Source organism: Pristis pectinata, chromosome 15, assembly GCF_009764475.1.
Source record: "Pristis pectinata isolate sPriPec2 chromosome 15, sPriPec2.1.pri, whole genome shotgun sequence".
Lineage (NCBI taxonomy): Eukaryota > Metazoa > Chordata > Chondrichthyes > Rhinopristiformes > Pristidae > Pristis > Pristis pectinata.
Genome location: NC_067419.1, coordinates 48,552,542 through 48,566,389, shown reverse-complemented (window position 1 = coordinate 48,566,389; position 13,848 = coordinate 48,552,542). Strand labels below are relative to the sequence as shown.

Sequence of the window (13,848 nt, the reverse complement as noted above, 5' to 3'; positions counted from 1 at the left end):
CCTTGACCACCTCCTCTGGCGGCTCGTTCTGCACACCCACCATTATGGATAGGGAAGCTATACAGCTTCTCAGGCACAGAGAGACTTTCTATCTCCAGAACCGCAGCACTCAATTGGATTAATTTCACTCAGTTAATATCTCACAGCACAGAAGGAGGCCATTTGGCTCATCATGGCTCAGCCAGCTCTCTGAATCGAATCCCATTTCCCTGGTCTTTTCCCATAGCCTTCAGATCATTCCTCCACAAGCTCATGTCCTTTTGGAAGTTCTTAGGGAATTTGAATTGTTTCTTAAGTAATTCCAGAATTCTGTGGTAGGAAGCACACCCAGATAATGCACAACATGTTGACTAAGATCCCTAATCTTAGACAACCCTCGCAAGCACAACAGGCGAGGGAAGTGGGGACATGGTAAGATTCTTAACAGAGTGGAAGAACAGAGAAAATTATAGAAGAGTACGACATAGGCCATTCAGCCTACAAAGATCAGACTGGTCCTCTTCTAATTAGCCCCCCATTCTTTCCCTCTACCTGCAATTACCTTCCCCAAGTATTTGTCCAATTCCCTCGTGGACCACTACTGACTCTGTTTCCCCTGTGGTGGTTTTGGCTGACGATAGACCTGAGATCCCCAGTGTCAGGTACAGAGCATTGAACCCTGCCCACTATTGAGGACATCTTCAAGAGGCGGTGCCTTGAGAAGGACCCTCACCACCCAGGATATGCCCTCTTCTCATTACTACCATCAGGAGGAGGTACAGGAGCCTGAACACCCACACTCAATGATTCAGGAGCAGCTTCTTCCCCTCCACCATCAGATTTCTGAATGATCCATGAACACTAACTCATTATTCCTTTTTTTTGCACAATTTCTTTATTTTTGTAATTAACAGATGTTTAGATCTTTGTACGGGGGCATGTAATATCGTTAGGGAGAGGTGTGAGGGGTCAGCAGTGATCACACAGGTTCTGTGAGCCTTTAATAACATTGAGGTAATCTAGTTGAAAGCAAAATAAATATAAAAATATACTTGACACACCAGATGCCCCAGCACTCCTCAGAAACTCTGCAACAGCCTCAACTTCTTAAAAAGAGCATAAAACAAACTCTGCAGGTCAAGCCGCAGTTGTGTGGGGAAAGGAATTGTCAACGTTTCAGGCTGAGACCCTGCATCAGGGGCTGACCCGCTGGGTTCCTCCAGCCGTTTGCTTTTTGCTCCAGATTCCAGCATCTGCAGTCTCTTGTGTCTCCTCAAAAGGAGCAGCCTGTGACGTCATCAGGTGGTTATGGGGGTGGGTGTACTGTACTGAGTGTGACCAACCAGGGCTGTCATTTACAAGGGTTGGAAACTGTTGGTTCGGAGGCCTCAACAGAAGCTGCTGCAGAGGACCAAGCTGAGGTTCACACAGGATTCAACAACCATCCAAAACACATATAAATTATAAATGGCACTGGTAGGAGCAGGTTTCAGAGTGTAAGACAACCTGGGACTTGGATAGCATTGGGGAAGTGCTGCAATTTTATTCCAACTCGACCACTTGACATATCAATTTCTCCTTAAATATTCAAATCTAAGTGTCATTAACAGCAACAACTTTACATGCTATGACTGGTGAAATGTCCCAGGGAGCTTCACAAAAGCTCCAATTTGGCAGCAAGCTGGAGAGTGTCAAAGGAAGAGGGGGAGGTTACAGAGGGATTTCCAGAATGAAGGCCAACTGAGGGCAAAGCCGCCAGCGGGATACTGGTTCGACTCAGGAATGATCAGAAATTGAAGTGGAGGAACTCAGAGACCTTGCAAGGTTGTGCGGGGTGGAGGAGATTACAGATATAGGACAGAGAGAAACCATGGACAAAATTTTAAAAACAAGAAAAAGAACTTTAAAATCCAGATGTTGAGAGATTGACAGATCAGTGTGGTCCAGTGAGTACAGGGTCTTGGCTGAGCAGTGATAAGGTACTGGCAGCTCTACTGGGTCACAACAGAGGGTGCCACAGCCAATGAGACATTAATTACAACAATTACAAACTATTATAGAATAAGCAAACACCCACCTCAATTTCTAAACCACATTGTAAAAAAACTCTGCCTTGCATGTCACTTGGTTTGGAAGTCCCATTGCTTAAAGATGGTAGGAACATGGCCATTCAGCCCCTCCAGTATGTTCTGACTGATATGTGACCTAATTCCATACACCTGCCTTTCGCCCTCTCCCTGATTAACAAAAAACCTACCAATCTCAATGTAAAATTAACAATGACTCAGTGTCATTGGCCATTTGAGGAAGAGAGTTCCGAACTCCCATTGGGCTCTGGTCATTCTACCCTTTTGTGCCTGTTCTGCCAATCAGGCTGATCTTTGACCTCAGTGCCATTTACCTGCAGCTGATCCCATATCCATTGATTCCCTTAATATCTAAAAATCTACCAGCTTCCGTGAATATGCTCAGCAACTCAGCCTCGACAGCCATCCTGGGTGGAGAATTGCAAAGGCTTACCCATCCCTTGGTGAGGAAATTTCTTCTCATCTCTGTCCCCGAATGGCCAGCCCTTATTATGAGAGTCTGTTAAATTCAGAATGGTTCTTCCAGGAGATCATTCCTGATCCCTGACAGTGAGTTAAACCATCTGGTGTGGTGAGTGTTTGTTGCAGCTAATGGTATTTTTGAAAAGAAAGCCAAACTATTATTACTACCAATCTGAGAAATAATCAACATTGTAAGAACAAAGACAGAAGATGATAAATATTTTGTTTCATGTTACCTTGTAGTCTTTCTTACAAAGTATTTTAATGAGGAAAAGTGTCACCATGTCATTTATAATAAAATTGGGATGCTTGTTTAATGTAATATTCCACCTACTTAATTATCAATCTGCTAGAACTGCCACAAAATAACAACATTTAAAAGACAGTTGGACAGGTACATGGATAGGAAAGGTTTAGAGGGATATGGGCCGAACGTGGGCAAATGGGATGAGTTTAGATGGGCATCTTGGTCAGCATGGACCAGTTGGGCCGAAGGGCCTGTTTCCATGCTGTATCACTCTGTGACTCCAAACCTATCTAGGTAATATTGATCTGTTTGCCATCTACATTCAAACACTTTTATTCAAACATCTAAGCAGCCTATAAATGTGTTTCAAGATATCAAAATATAAACCAGATATTCTTGTTAAATTATCTCTGTTAATTAAAGAATAAAATCTAATCCAAGTTAAATGCCTGGAGTTCAACTGCACCTAATTACCTGGATGTTGTTTGAAGGAACGGGTGCAGATTAGATCGTTTCTATTTTTTAAGCATAAAACGTAATGGTCAGATTTAATATTTGGCTTTTGAGGTAAAATACGTGAGTAGACCATTTAAAATATACGAGAAGTTGGACATGGAAGAGCTGAATTGGAACCTGGTTCTAACATTTTTGTCTCAATGCTGATTATGGTGAACATTTGCAGTGGGATCGTGACCCACACGGGAACGTTTGTACTGATTTCTACATCGATAATCTCCTGGCTGGCAGTTACAGAAAGGGCGTCGTTCAAAAAAACAAAAACACACTAATTATAAACTGCCTACGCGGTTTCGACAGGAGGGCTGGGGGATTTATAACAGTTTGTAACATTATAAAGGTTTGTTTTAAAACTCTCTCTCAGTACCTTCCGGAGATGGCCCAGAAATCTCCCACCGTGTACTTGGCTTTCCTCCTTGGCTGGGGTTGAAGATTTATCCTTCAGAGTTGCAAATCCATCGAAAGGCATCGTTGCTGCTTTGGGGGTTGAGGGAGTCACAGCCCCTCTCCCTTCCCAACTAATACTGATGTTCGATCGATAGTGTGAAGGCGATGAGAGCGCTGTCCATGGTCCCCGTTAGAGCCGCCGTGAACCCTGTTCTCAGTGAGATAGTCCTCCCTCTCTGTCCAACCAGTTGCTTTGGGAAGTTGCAGTGGGAATCGTATCAAAGTGACCTCAGTTACCAGAATCCCTGCAGCTTTGAATCATCCACGTGGATTGTTGGGGCTCGCTGGAGACAGACCGATTGCACACCGGGTGATTAACAGATCGCCAAAGCCCTCACACCCTCTCCTTCCACCCCTCCAATAACACGAAGGGGTCCGAGGAACTTCACCACCGGAGTCCAGCAGACCTCGTACCTCTTCCTACCTCTGCGAGCCTCCGAAGGACGCAAGATGCGGGAGAGAGGAGGTGGACGGGACCCTCATTAAAAATTGACAGTGATGTAGTCCATGCCTTTGACGCGGGTTCTGGGTCTAACGTTAGCAGCCCTGGCTTTGTCCGTGTAACTGATAGCCAGGATGGAAACGCGTTGTAAAATCCCACAGCCCTGAAGTGGAACGTGCATGAATCTTTTAAGAAGATGCATTGATGGAACACCTCATCGGCCTCCCAGACACACCCCAACACTCCTCTTACCAATTAATTATTTCACAGCCGAGTCCCACCAGCCGCTTGCTACCTACTGCAAACTACCTCTGCAGTTTGTAAGGGTGTGCCGTGTTAATGTACTGAAACCACACATTCTAATAATGAGATCCGACTATAAGAGAGTATAAAATAAAACCTTTCTCAAGTTAGTTCGGGTAACCTTTCTTGAGCAGAACTGCAGTTCACTGATTCGTTGCGGGTCTTTATCTGGTTTCTGAGAATATTTATCCAAAATGTGGAAGTTAGAGGAGTTAGATACCAAATAGAGCGGGGATATTCTCTATGTGGGTTCGACTCTTTTACAGAGATGCAACCAGCAGATTTTTGTCAAAAGAAGTGCATTTTTTTTTTCTCTCGATGCAGATCGGCAAACAGCCATCCCTGCCCCCGCGAATGACACAGTGCGATGGTTGAGAGACAACTTGGAAATTAGTTCGGTAATGAGACTGTTGAATCTCAGAAGCACTGCGGGATAATTGTTCTTCGGGACCAACACACAAACCGCTGGAGGAACTCAACGGGTCGGGCAGCATCTGCAGAGGGAAATGGACAGTCGACTTTTTGGGTCGAGACCCTTGGACGGTCCATTTCCCTCCATAGATGCTGCCTGACCCGCTGTTCCTCCGGCGGTTTGTGTGTTGCTCCAGATTCCAGCATCCACCGTCTCTTGTCTCTCAACTGATCTTCAGGAGCAGCTTTGGATCAGTCTGTCTCCTGCTCCCGTTTGCTGCCCTCTTCTGATGACAGCTCACCTTACACCAGAACGTCAAAGTCAAAGTCGAGTTTATTGTCAGATGCACAAGTCCATGTGCGCACAGGTGCAATGAAAAACTTACTTGCAGCAGCATCACAGGCACAGAGCATCAGATAAGCAGCATTCACAAGAAAGACATAAATTATACACAATTTTTACATGGTCCCCCTGCCTCTTTCACAGTCCAGATCCTGCAACTGACCATTCAACCCAATGGTGTTGTCATAGAGTCATAGAGTTATACAGCAGGGGAACCTTCGGCCCCACTCATCCGTGCTGACCAAGGTGCCTACCTGAGCTAGTCCCATTTGCCTGTGGTTGGCCCATTTCCCAGAGGTGTTACTAAACTGGAAATAGTGCAGAGAAGATTTACAAGGATGCTGCCAGGACTAGAGGGACTGTGTTACAGGGAGAGGTTGGCCAGGCTGGGACTTTATTCCTTAGAGTGTGGGAGACTGACAGGTGATCTTATAGAGGTGTATAAAATCGTGAGGGGCGTCGATAGGGTTAATGCGCTGTCTTTTTCCCAGGGTTGGAGAATCAAGAACTAGAGGGCATAGATTTAAGGTGAGAGGGGAGAGATTTAATAGGAACCTAAGGGACAACTTTTTTACACAAACAGTGTAAAAAAATGTAATAAATCTATGTGGAACGAGCTGCCAGAGGAAGTGGGTGAGGCAGGTACAATAACAACATTTAAAAGACAGTTGGACAGGTCCATGGTTTGGAAAGGTTTACAAGGTTATGGGCCAAATGCTGGAAAATGGGACCAGTTTGGATGGGGCATCTTTGTCAGCATGGACCAGTTGGGCTGAAGGGCCTGTTTCCGTGCTGTATGACTCTATGATTCTAGGTGTTCTGCAGAGCAGTCTCCTCATCCGCTGCCTGACCAGCTGGGCATTTCCACCATTTCCTGCTTTGCAGTTTGATTTGAAGTTTCTTCCCCCAGTGATCTGGGTTTTCAGCTATCACCCAATCCCACTGCAACAGCACTCCTGCTTTAAATGTGGCAGGTGACCACAAACATTGAAATTAGTTGCACATTTTACATTGTGTGATAAAACTGTTTTTGTTTTCTAATTTCTACATTTGATTGGACATTGTTTGCCCTGCTTCTGAACCGACTGCTGATGTTAAACAGCTTGATCATCACAAACCTAATTCATTCCGTTCATAACTTAAAAGTTCATATCAAGCCTCAGCTTACCTGGAGAGTGTATCCAATTCGTTCCATGTACCCTACCTCAACTGTCCCGAGAGTTTATCCAATTAGTTCTCCGTCCCCCTAATATTCTCCTCAATGATGTCTTGCCAAGGTGCATTATGTGTGAAGATTTGTTCTTCTTTTCTGAGGATTTTCCAGGCATGAAGGGTTTCAACAGAGGTTCGCAGACTGATGGGATGGCAGGTGTGGCATATGAGGAGAGGTTGGGTCAGTTAGCCCTACACTTACCGAAGGGAAGGGATCTCATATAAACCGATAACATTCTAACAGGCGAGACAAACTGGATAGAGACACAAGAGACAGCAGATGCTGGAATCTGGAGGAACACACAATCTGCTGGAGGAACTCAGCGGGTCGAGCAGCATCTGTGGGGGGAAAGGAAGTGTCGACGTTTCAGGACGAGACCCTGCATCAGGGCAGTTTAAGAGCAGGTACGGGGAAGATGTTTCCAGTGACTGGTAAGTCACAGACTCAGGGTAAGGCATTTCAAACCCAGAGGGTAACTGGGGTATGAGTGGGCTCTTTAGGGGCCAAAGGGTCAATCCATGCCTAGAACCAGAGGACTTGGAGGTGAGGTCTTAAATGAATACTTCTCATCTGTATTTGCAAAGGAGAAAAATATTTTAGAGACACAAGAGACCGCAGATGCTGGAATATGGAGCAACAAGCAATCTGGTGGAGGAACTCAGCGGGTCGAGCAGCTTCTGTGGGGGGAGAGGAAATGTTGATGTTTAATTTTATAATTTTTTATAATTTTATTTACAGCATGGTAACAGGCCCTTCTGGCCCAACAAGTCCGCGCCGCCCATTTTAAACCCCAAATTAACCTACCCGTACGTCTTTAGAATGTGGGAGGAAACCGGAGCACCCGGCGGAAACCCAGACATTACAGACAGTGACGGGAATCGAACCCCGATCGCTGGCGCTGTAATAGCGTCGCGCTAACCGCTACACTACTGTGCCGCCCTCACGCTACTGTGCCGCCTTGGGGAGGAAAATATTTTAGTTGGAGAATTCAGGGAGGGGTGATGATTTGAGATCATTGTCATTAAAAATGATGGGCTTAAATCTCCAGGGTTTGGCAAGATGTATCCCAAGGAGACAAGGGAGGAGATTGCTGGGGACCTGACAGAGATTTTTATATCTTTACTCATCATGATGACTAGATGCTAGATATTAGATATTGTGAAGAAGGTCATGGAAGCTAGGCAATTCAGTGAAGAGAATAGTGATATCTTGAATTATAGCCACATTACAAAAGAGGAGGTGCTGATGGTCTTAAAGTGCATAAGGGTGGATAAATCCCCAGGGCCTGACCAAGTGTATCCTAGGACATTGTGGGAAGCAAGGGAAGAAATTGTTGGGACCCAGACAGAAATATTTGTATCATCGTTAGCCATGGGTGAGGTAATGGAAGACTGGAGAGTGACTAACGTTGTGCCTTTATTTAAGAAGGGTATAAGAACAAGGCAGGGAACTACAGGCTGGTGAGCCTAACATCGGTGGTGGGAAAGTTACTGAAGGGTCTTCTGAGTGACAGGCTCTACCTGCATTTGGAAAGGCAAGGACAGATTAGGGATAGTCAGCATGGCTTGTGTGTGGGAAATCGTGTCTCATGGACTTGGGTGAGCTTTTTGAACAGGTGATGAAGAGGATTGCTGAGGGCAGGGTGGTAGGCATTACCTACATGGCTTTTGTGCAAGGTCCCTCATGGTAGGCTGCTCTGGAAGGTTAGACCATATGGGATCCAGGGTGAGGTAGTCAATTGGATACAAGATTGGCTCGGTGGTAGGAGTCAGAGGTGGTAGTGAAGGGTTGTTTCTCAGATTGGAGGACCGTGACCAGTGCTGTGCCCCAGGGATCGGTGCTGGGTTCACTATTGTGTGTTATCAATATTAACAAATTGATGATTATGTCGTTGGCACAGTCAGTAAGGCTGTTGATGAAACCAAAATTGGTGGTATAGTGGACAGTGAAGAAGGTTGTGTAAGATTACAACAGGATCTAGATCAACTGGGAAAGTGGGCCATAGAATGGCAGATGGAATTTAATTTGCACATGTATGAAGTGTTACATGTTGTGAAGGTAAACCAGGGCAGGACTTACACAGTAAATGGCAGGGCCCTGGAGTGTTGTAGAACAGAAAGACCTAGAAGTACAAGGACATAGTTCCCTGAAGTGGCGACACACTTCGACAGGGTGGTGAAGAAGACATTTAGCATACTTGCCTTCATCGGCCAAGGCAATGAGTACAAGACTAAGGATGTCATGCTACAGCTGTACAAGACTAAGGATGTCATGCTACAGCTGTACAAGACTAAGGATGTCATGCTACAGCTGTACAAGATGTCAGTGAGACTTCACTTGGAATATTATGCGCAGTTCTGGTCGCCCAGCTATAGGAAGGATGTCAATGGGGTGGAAAGGGTGCAGGAAAGATTCACAAGGATGTTACTGGGACTGAAGGGCTTGGGTTATATGGAGACATTGGGTAGGCTGGGGCTTTTTTCTCCAGTGTAGAAGGCTGAGGGGTGACCTTATAGAAAGTATATAAAATCATAAGGGGCATAGATAAGGTGAATGATCACAGTCACTTTCACAGAGAAGGGGAGTCTAAAACTAGACGGCATGGGTTTAAGGTGAAAGATTTAAAGGGGACCTGAGGGGCAACTTTTTCACACACAGGGTGGTGGGTGTGTGGAACGAGCTGCCGGAGGAAGTGGTTGAGGCGGGTACAATAACAACATTTAAAAGACATTTGGACAGGTACACGGATAGGAAAGGTGTAGAGGGATATGGGCCAAACGCGGGCAAATGGGACTAGCTCAGCTGGTCATCTTGGTCGGTATGGACGAGTTGGGCTGAAGGACCTGTGTCCGTGCTGTATGACTGCATGAAGAACAACAAACATGACAATTTTATTCATGAAGGGCAGCTGGGATAAGCCAGGTAATGGAAAACAAATACACTACTGATGCTGGAATTTGAAACAAAAACAAGAAATGCTGGAAGAGATACAGGGAGAGGTTGAATAGGTTAGGACTTTATCCCTTGGAGTGCAGGAGAATGAGGGGAGATCTTATCAAGGTATACAAAATTAGGAGGGGTATAGATAAGGTGAATGCATGCAGGCTTTTCCCCCTCAGGTTGGGTGAGACTAGAACTACAGGTCATAGGTTTAGGGTGAAAGGTGAAATACATAAGGGGAATCTGAGGGAAACTTCTTCACTCAGAGGGTGGTGCGAGTGGGGAACGAGCTGCCAGCGGAAGTGGTAGCTGTGGGTTCAATTGTAACATTTAAGAGAAGTTTGGATAGGTACATGGACGGGAGAAGTATGGAGGGCTAAGGTCCAGGTGCAGGTAGATGGGACTACATACAATATATGAGCAGGGAAGTTATGGCACAACTTTACAAAACGTTGGTCAGGTCACGGCTGGAGTACTGAGTACAGTTCTGGTCATTACATTATTAGAAGGATGTGATTGCACTGGAGAGGGTGCAGAGGAGATTCACTAGGATGTTGCCTGGGATGGAGATGGAGAGAGTGGAGAGGCTGGGTTTGTTTTCCTTGGAACAGAAGGGCTGAGGGGTGACCTGACAGAGTTATACTAAGTTATAAGGGACATAGATAGGGTAGACAGTAGGAAACTTTTGCCCATGGCAGAGGTGGCTAAATCTAGAGGGCATAGGTTTATGGTAAGGAGTAAGAGGGTTAGAGGGGATCTGAGTAAGAATTTTTCATCCATAGAGTAGTTGAATGGCCAAGGCACAGAAGGCTGTGGGCCAAGTGGTGGTAAATGGGATCAGTATACATGGGTATTTAGTGGTTGGCATGGACATGGTGGGCTGAAGGGTCTGTTTTTATGCTCCGTGAGAAATGGATCTGTAAGAGTGTAACCAAGAGAGGCAATATCAATGTGCTGGAGAATGGTGGCATAAGGCACTGGAAAAGAATCATGTTGGGGGATGCAGAGGAGTCAGGAGAGGGTTGGTGGCCAATGGTCCAAAGTACAACCAATCCAAGATACCGCTGTGACTCTGCATAGCTGTAACACATCTTTCTTTCTGCCTCTGCTTGGTACTGAAGGTTACGTTCCAATGCATGCAAACTGAGTCCTTACAGGAATGGCTCCTTCACAGGGATATTGGTTTACCATAGTTGTATTGCTCTTCAGAATTACCCCAGCAAGAAGGTGCAGAAATGAAGGCAACTCTCATACACTGTCGATATCCTGTTTAAAGATTATGAGTCTCCAAAGGGACGCTGCTTTGAAGGAAAACTTCCACAACGACTTCTGAAAACACAGGATGTCCCAAAGTGTTCTACGGCAAACTAGTTGTCCTTTAAACAACTGCATTAAATATTTGGTCATTGCCATATTGCTGTTTGTGGATCTTGCTTTGCACACATTGGCTACCACACTTGCTGCGTTACCACAGTACGTCACTGAAGGAAAGTGCAGAGCGAAGGTTTTCATTCTCACGGTACAATTCACAACCTCTGCAGGGCCTTTTGAACAGCAGTCCCACGACACTTCCCGGCCAAACAGGTGCAGGGATCTCCATTGCAGCAAACCCCAGAGTTGTCTACACTGGTGGTGGTGCAGTGGTCACATCAGGAGGTCAGGGATGGGAGTTCAGTCCCCATTTCAAGCTGCTTCATTTGTAGTCACATAAACACTTGAGAAAGATGAGAACCACACAGTTACTGGGTTGCTGTAAACACCCAGCAGCTCTCCCAGGCTGGACTACATCTGAGTCCAGACCCTTCAGCCTGAAACACACCCCACAGGTGCCCAAGGTGAAGGGGACCCACCGCCTGCAGCGCCCCCTCTGGGCTGGAGGTCCAAGCCAGCCGAGTCTGGCGCCCGCGCAGCAGCAGCGAACTACAATCCCCAGAATGCATTGCGCGCGGCGGCGGCAGGGGGGGAGCGAGAGCGCAGGCGCAGGCTGGCGGTTCCCGTCGGCGCGCTGGGTGCCGGGAGGTTCATGGAAGCGGCAGTCAGATGAGGTGAGAGTGGCGGCGGCGGCGGCGGGAGGGAGGAGGGGGCCGGGGATCCACCCCCCACCCCCCGCCCCCCACCCACCCCCCGTCCCCGGGGGAGCGGGGTGTCTCCGCGGCGGCGACTGGGACTGGCGCAAGGCCCAGGGCGGTAATGGCCCCCTACCCCCCCCCCCCGGCCCCTTCACCCCCTCCCCCACCTACCCTCCCTCTTCTCCCCCTCCCCCACTTCCCCTCCTCCTCACCTCCACCTGTCCCCTTTCCCCTACCGCCCTTCCCCTTTCCTCCTACCCCGCTTCCCCTTCCCCCCTCCCCCCCTCCATCCCCTCCCCCCTCCCCCCCTCCCCCCTCCCCCCCTCCCCCCCTCCCCCCTCCCCCCCTCCCCCCCTCCCCCCTCCCCCCTCCCCCCCACTCCCCCTTCCCCCTCCCCCCTTCCCCCTCCCCCCTCCCCCCTCCCCCCTCCCCCTCCCCCTCCCCCCTCCCCCCTCCCCTCCCCCTTCCCCCCCCCTCCCCCTTCCCCCCTCCCCCTCCCCCTTCCCCCTCCCCCCTCCCCCTCCCCCTTCCCCCCTCCCCCTCCCCCTTCCCCCTCCCCCTTCCCCCTTCCCCCCTCCCCCTTCCCCCCTCCCCCCTCCCCCTTCCCCCCTCCCCCCTCCCCCTTCCCCCCTCCCCCTCCCCTTCCCCCTTTTCCTCCTTTCCCCCACCCCTCTTTCCCCCTTCCCCCTACCCCCCTTTCCCCCCACCCCCTTTCCCCCCGCCCCCTACCCCCTTTCCCCCTACCCCCTTTCCCCCCTACCCCCTTTCCCCCCTACCCCCTTCACCACCACCCCCCTACCCTCTTTCCCTTTTTCTCTCCCCTTCTCCCCAGAATGTGGTTGGCTAAAGTTAGACCATGTTGGCGGAACAGGCTCAGGAGTGATTGTTCTCCTCCTGCGTGGATGTTGTATCAAATTTTCAGGGTTCTCCTGGTCAGAAATATTTTAAACCTATTTAAGTTCAATATCATGAATTAGCAAATACAAGTATTTTTGTCTCCACATAATCTGATGGTTGAATATATGTGCTCTGTTGCAAGTTTCTTGTCCACATTTACATTGGTGAATCCCTTGTTCTACTGTCATCTGGTGTAATGTTAAAAATAAAAGCAGAATGTATGAGTTTAAAATGAGTGCTGAGTTACATCCACACTGCTTAGTGCTGTTTACTATCCTGTGATAATTGCCACAGGAGATCACCTCATAACTCATAAAAAATTATTAGTGGCTGTAGTGGAGCAAGCTGATTGTGAATTCCTTCTTTAAACTAATCCACCTCACTACCTCAGCTGTCTCCTTAAACCCACTTAAAGTTTTTGGTTGTCAGTTCTGAGATCACTTTAGATGGGTCTGCATTAAATTTGTACGATTACCCACCAGTAAAACATTTCAGGATATTTGATATCTTTTAATGCATTTTACTGTTATTGATAAGGTAATTTTGCCTTAAAAACAGAAGATGCTGGAAATAAGAACTTGGCAGGTCAGGCAGCATTTGTGGAAAGAGAAACACTTCATTTAAGGGATCCTTGATTAGAATTGACTGTTGTTTTAATTTCTTTTAGAGTAATTATTACATAGTTTTGTGTTTCGTTGGAATCTTTGATTCATTAAAATCAATACATTGTAGAGTAACTTTACCTAAGAAATGTTTTGTTTTATGGTTCTGAAGAAGATGTAGCTCTTTTTGTCAGTTCATCAGTAAGACAGGCCTGTAGCAAAATAAGGTTGAATCAAAATGATTGCCTGCCTGTCCTACCTAAATGCTTTGCAGATGTAATGTGACATCGGGTGGGCATATTGTGCGGTGGGATTGCCAAAATCAAGTAATCGGGGAGTATTCTTTATTTCACCAGAGTGCAATGTTTCTGTATTAAATTAGGGAATTGGCCTTTAATTCCCTCCAGTTTGCTAAGTGCCATGGATGACGGGTGACACTGAGGTCAACATTTGGCGCCCAACCTAATTCCCTTTGACAAGAAGGGGATGGGCCATCTTCTCACACGGCTGCTGTACTTGTGACAGAGGTGCTCCCAGGCCGGACTTCCAGAAGTGGTGTTAATGGGTTTTGAGGGAGCAGAAGGGAGTAGCAGGTGGTCTGAATTTTGCCCATTGTTCAACATTGGCATCCGGACAGCACCTCGCCAAGCACTGAGGGAGTGAACAGTGTAACTCATTCAAAATGATTGGCCATTAACTTTAACACTGGGGAAGTAGCAGGTGGATAGCCTTTGTCTTTTTAGGAGGTATGGGTTGGGAATTTGAAAGGTTCTGTCAAAGAACCCTTATCATGAAATTTGGCAGACTATACAAGTTCCCTAAAACACTTTAAAACTCAGCTCTGTGCCATTTCCATGTGGAAACATTTTGTGTTGTTTGCTAATATGCAC

General features: G+C 47.2%; 2 protein-coding genes across 3 annotated transcripts in view; one reads left to right on the top strand and one right to left on the bottom strand.

Annotated features, from left to right (window-relative positions):
• The window catches only part of slc17a8 (solute carrier family 17 member 8), a 68,030-nt gene extending 65,558 nt beyond the window's left edge, over positions 1–2,472 (bottom strand). The window contains exon 1 of the mRNA XM_052029790.1: positions 2,381–2,472. Within this exon, the coding sequence (XP_051885750.1) occupies positions 2,381–2,472 (92 nt within the window). The remainder of the gene's footprint in view (positions 1–2,380) is intronic.
• An 8,897-nt stretch (positions 2,473–11,369) lies between these two features.
• fgfr1op2 (FGFR1 oncogene partner 2) overlaps positions 11,370–13,848 on the top strand; it is a 31,761-nt gene continuing 29,282 nt past the window's right edge. For both annotated transcript variants that reach the window (XM_052030193.1, XM_052030192.1), the window contains exon 1: positions 11,370–11,435. The gene's annotated coding sequence lies outside the window, so the exon portion shown is untranslated. The remainder of the gene's footprint in view (positions 11,436–13,848) is intronic.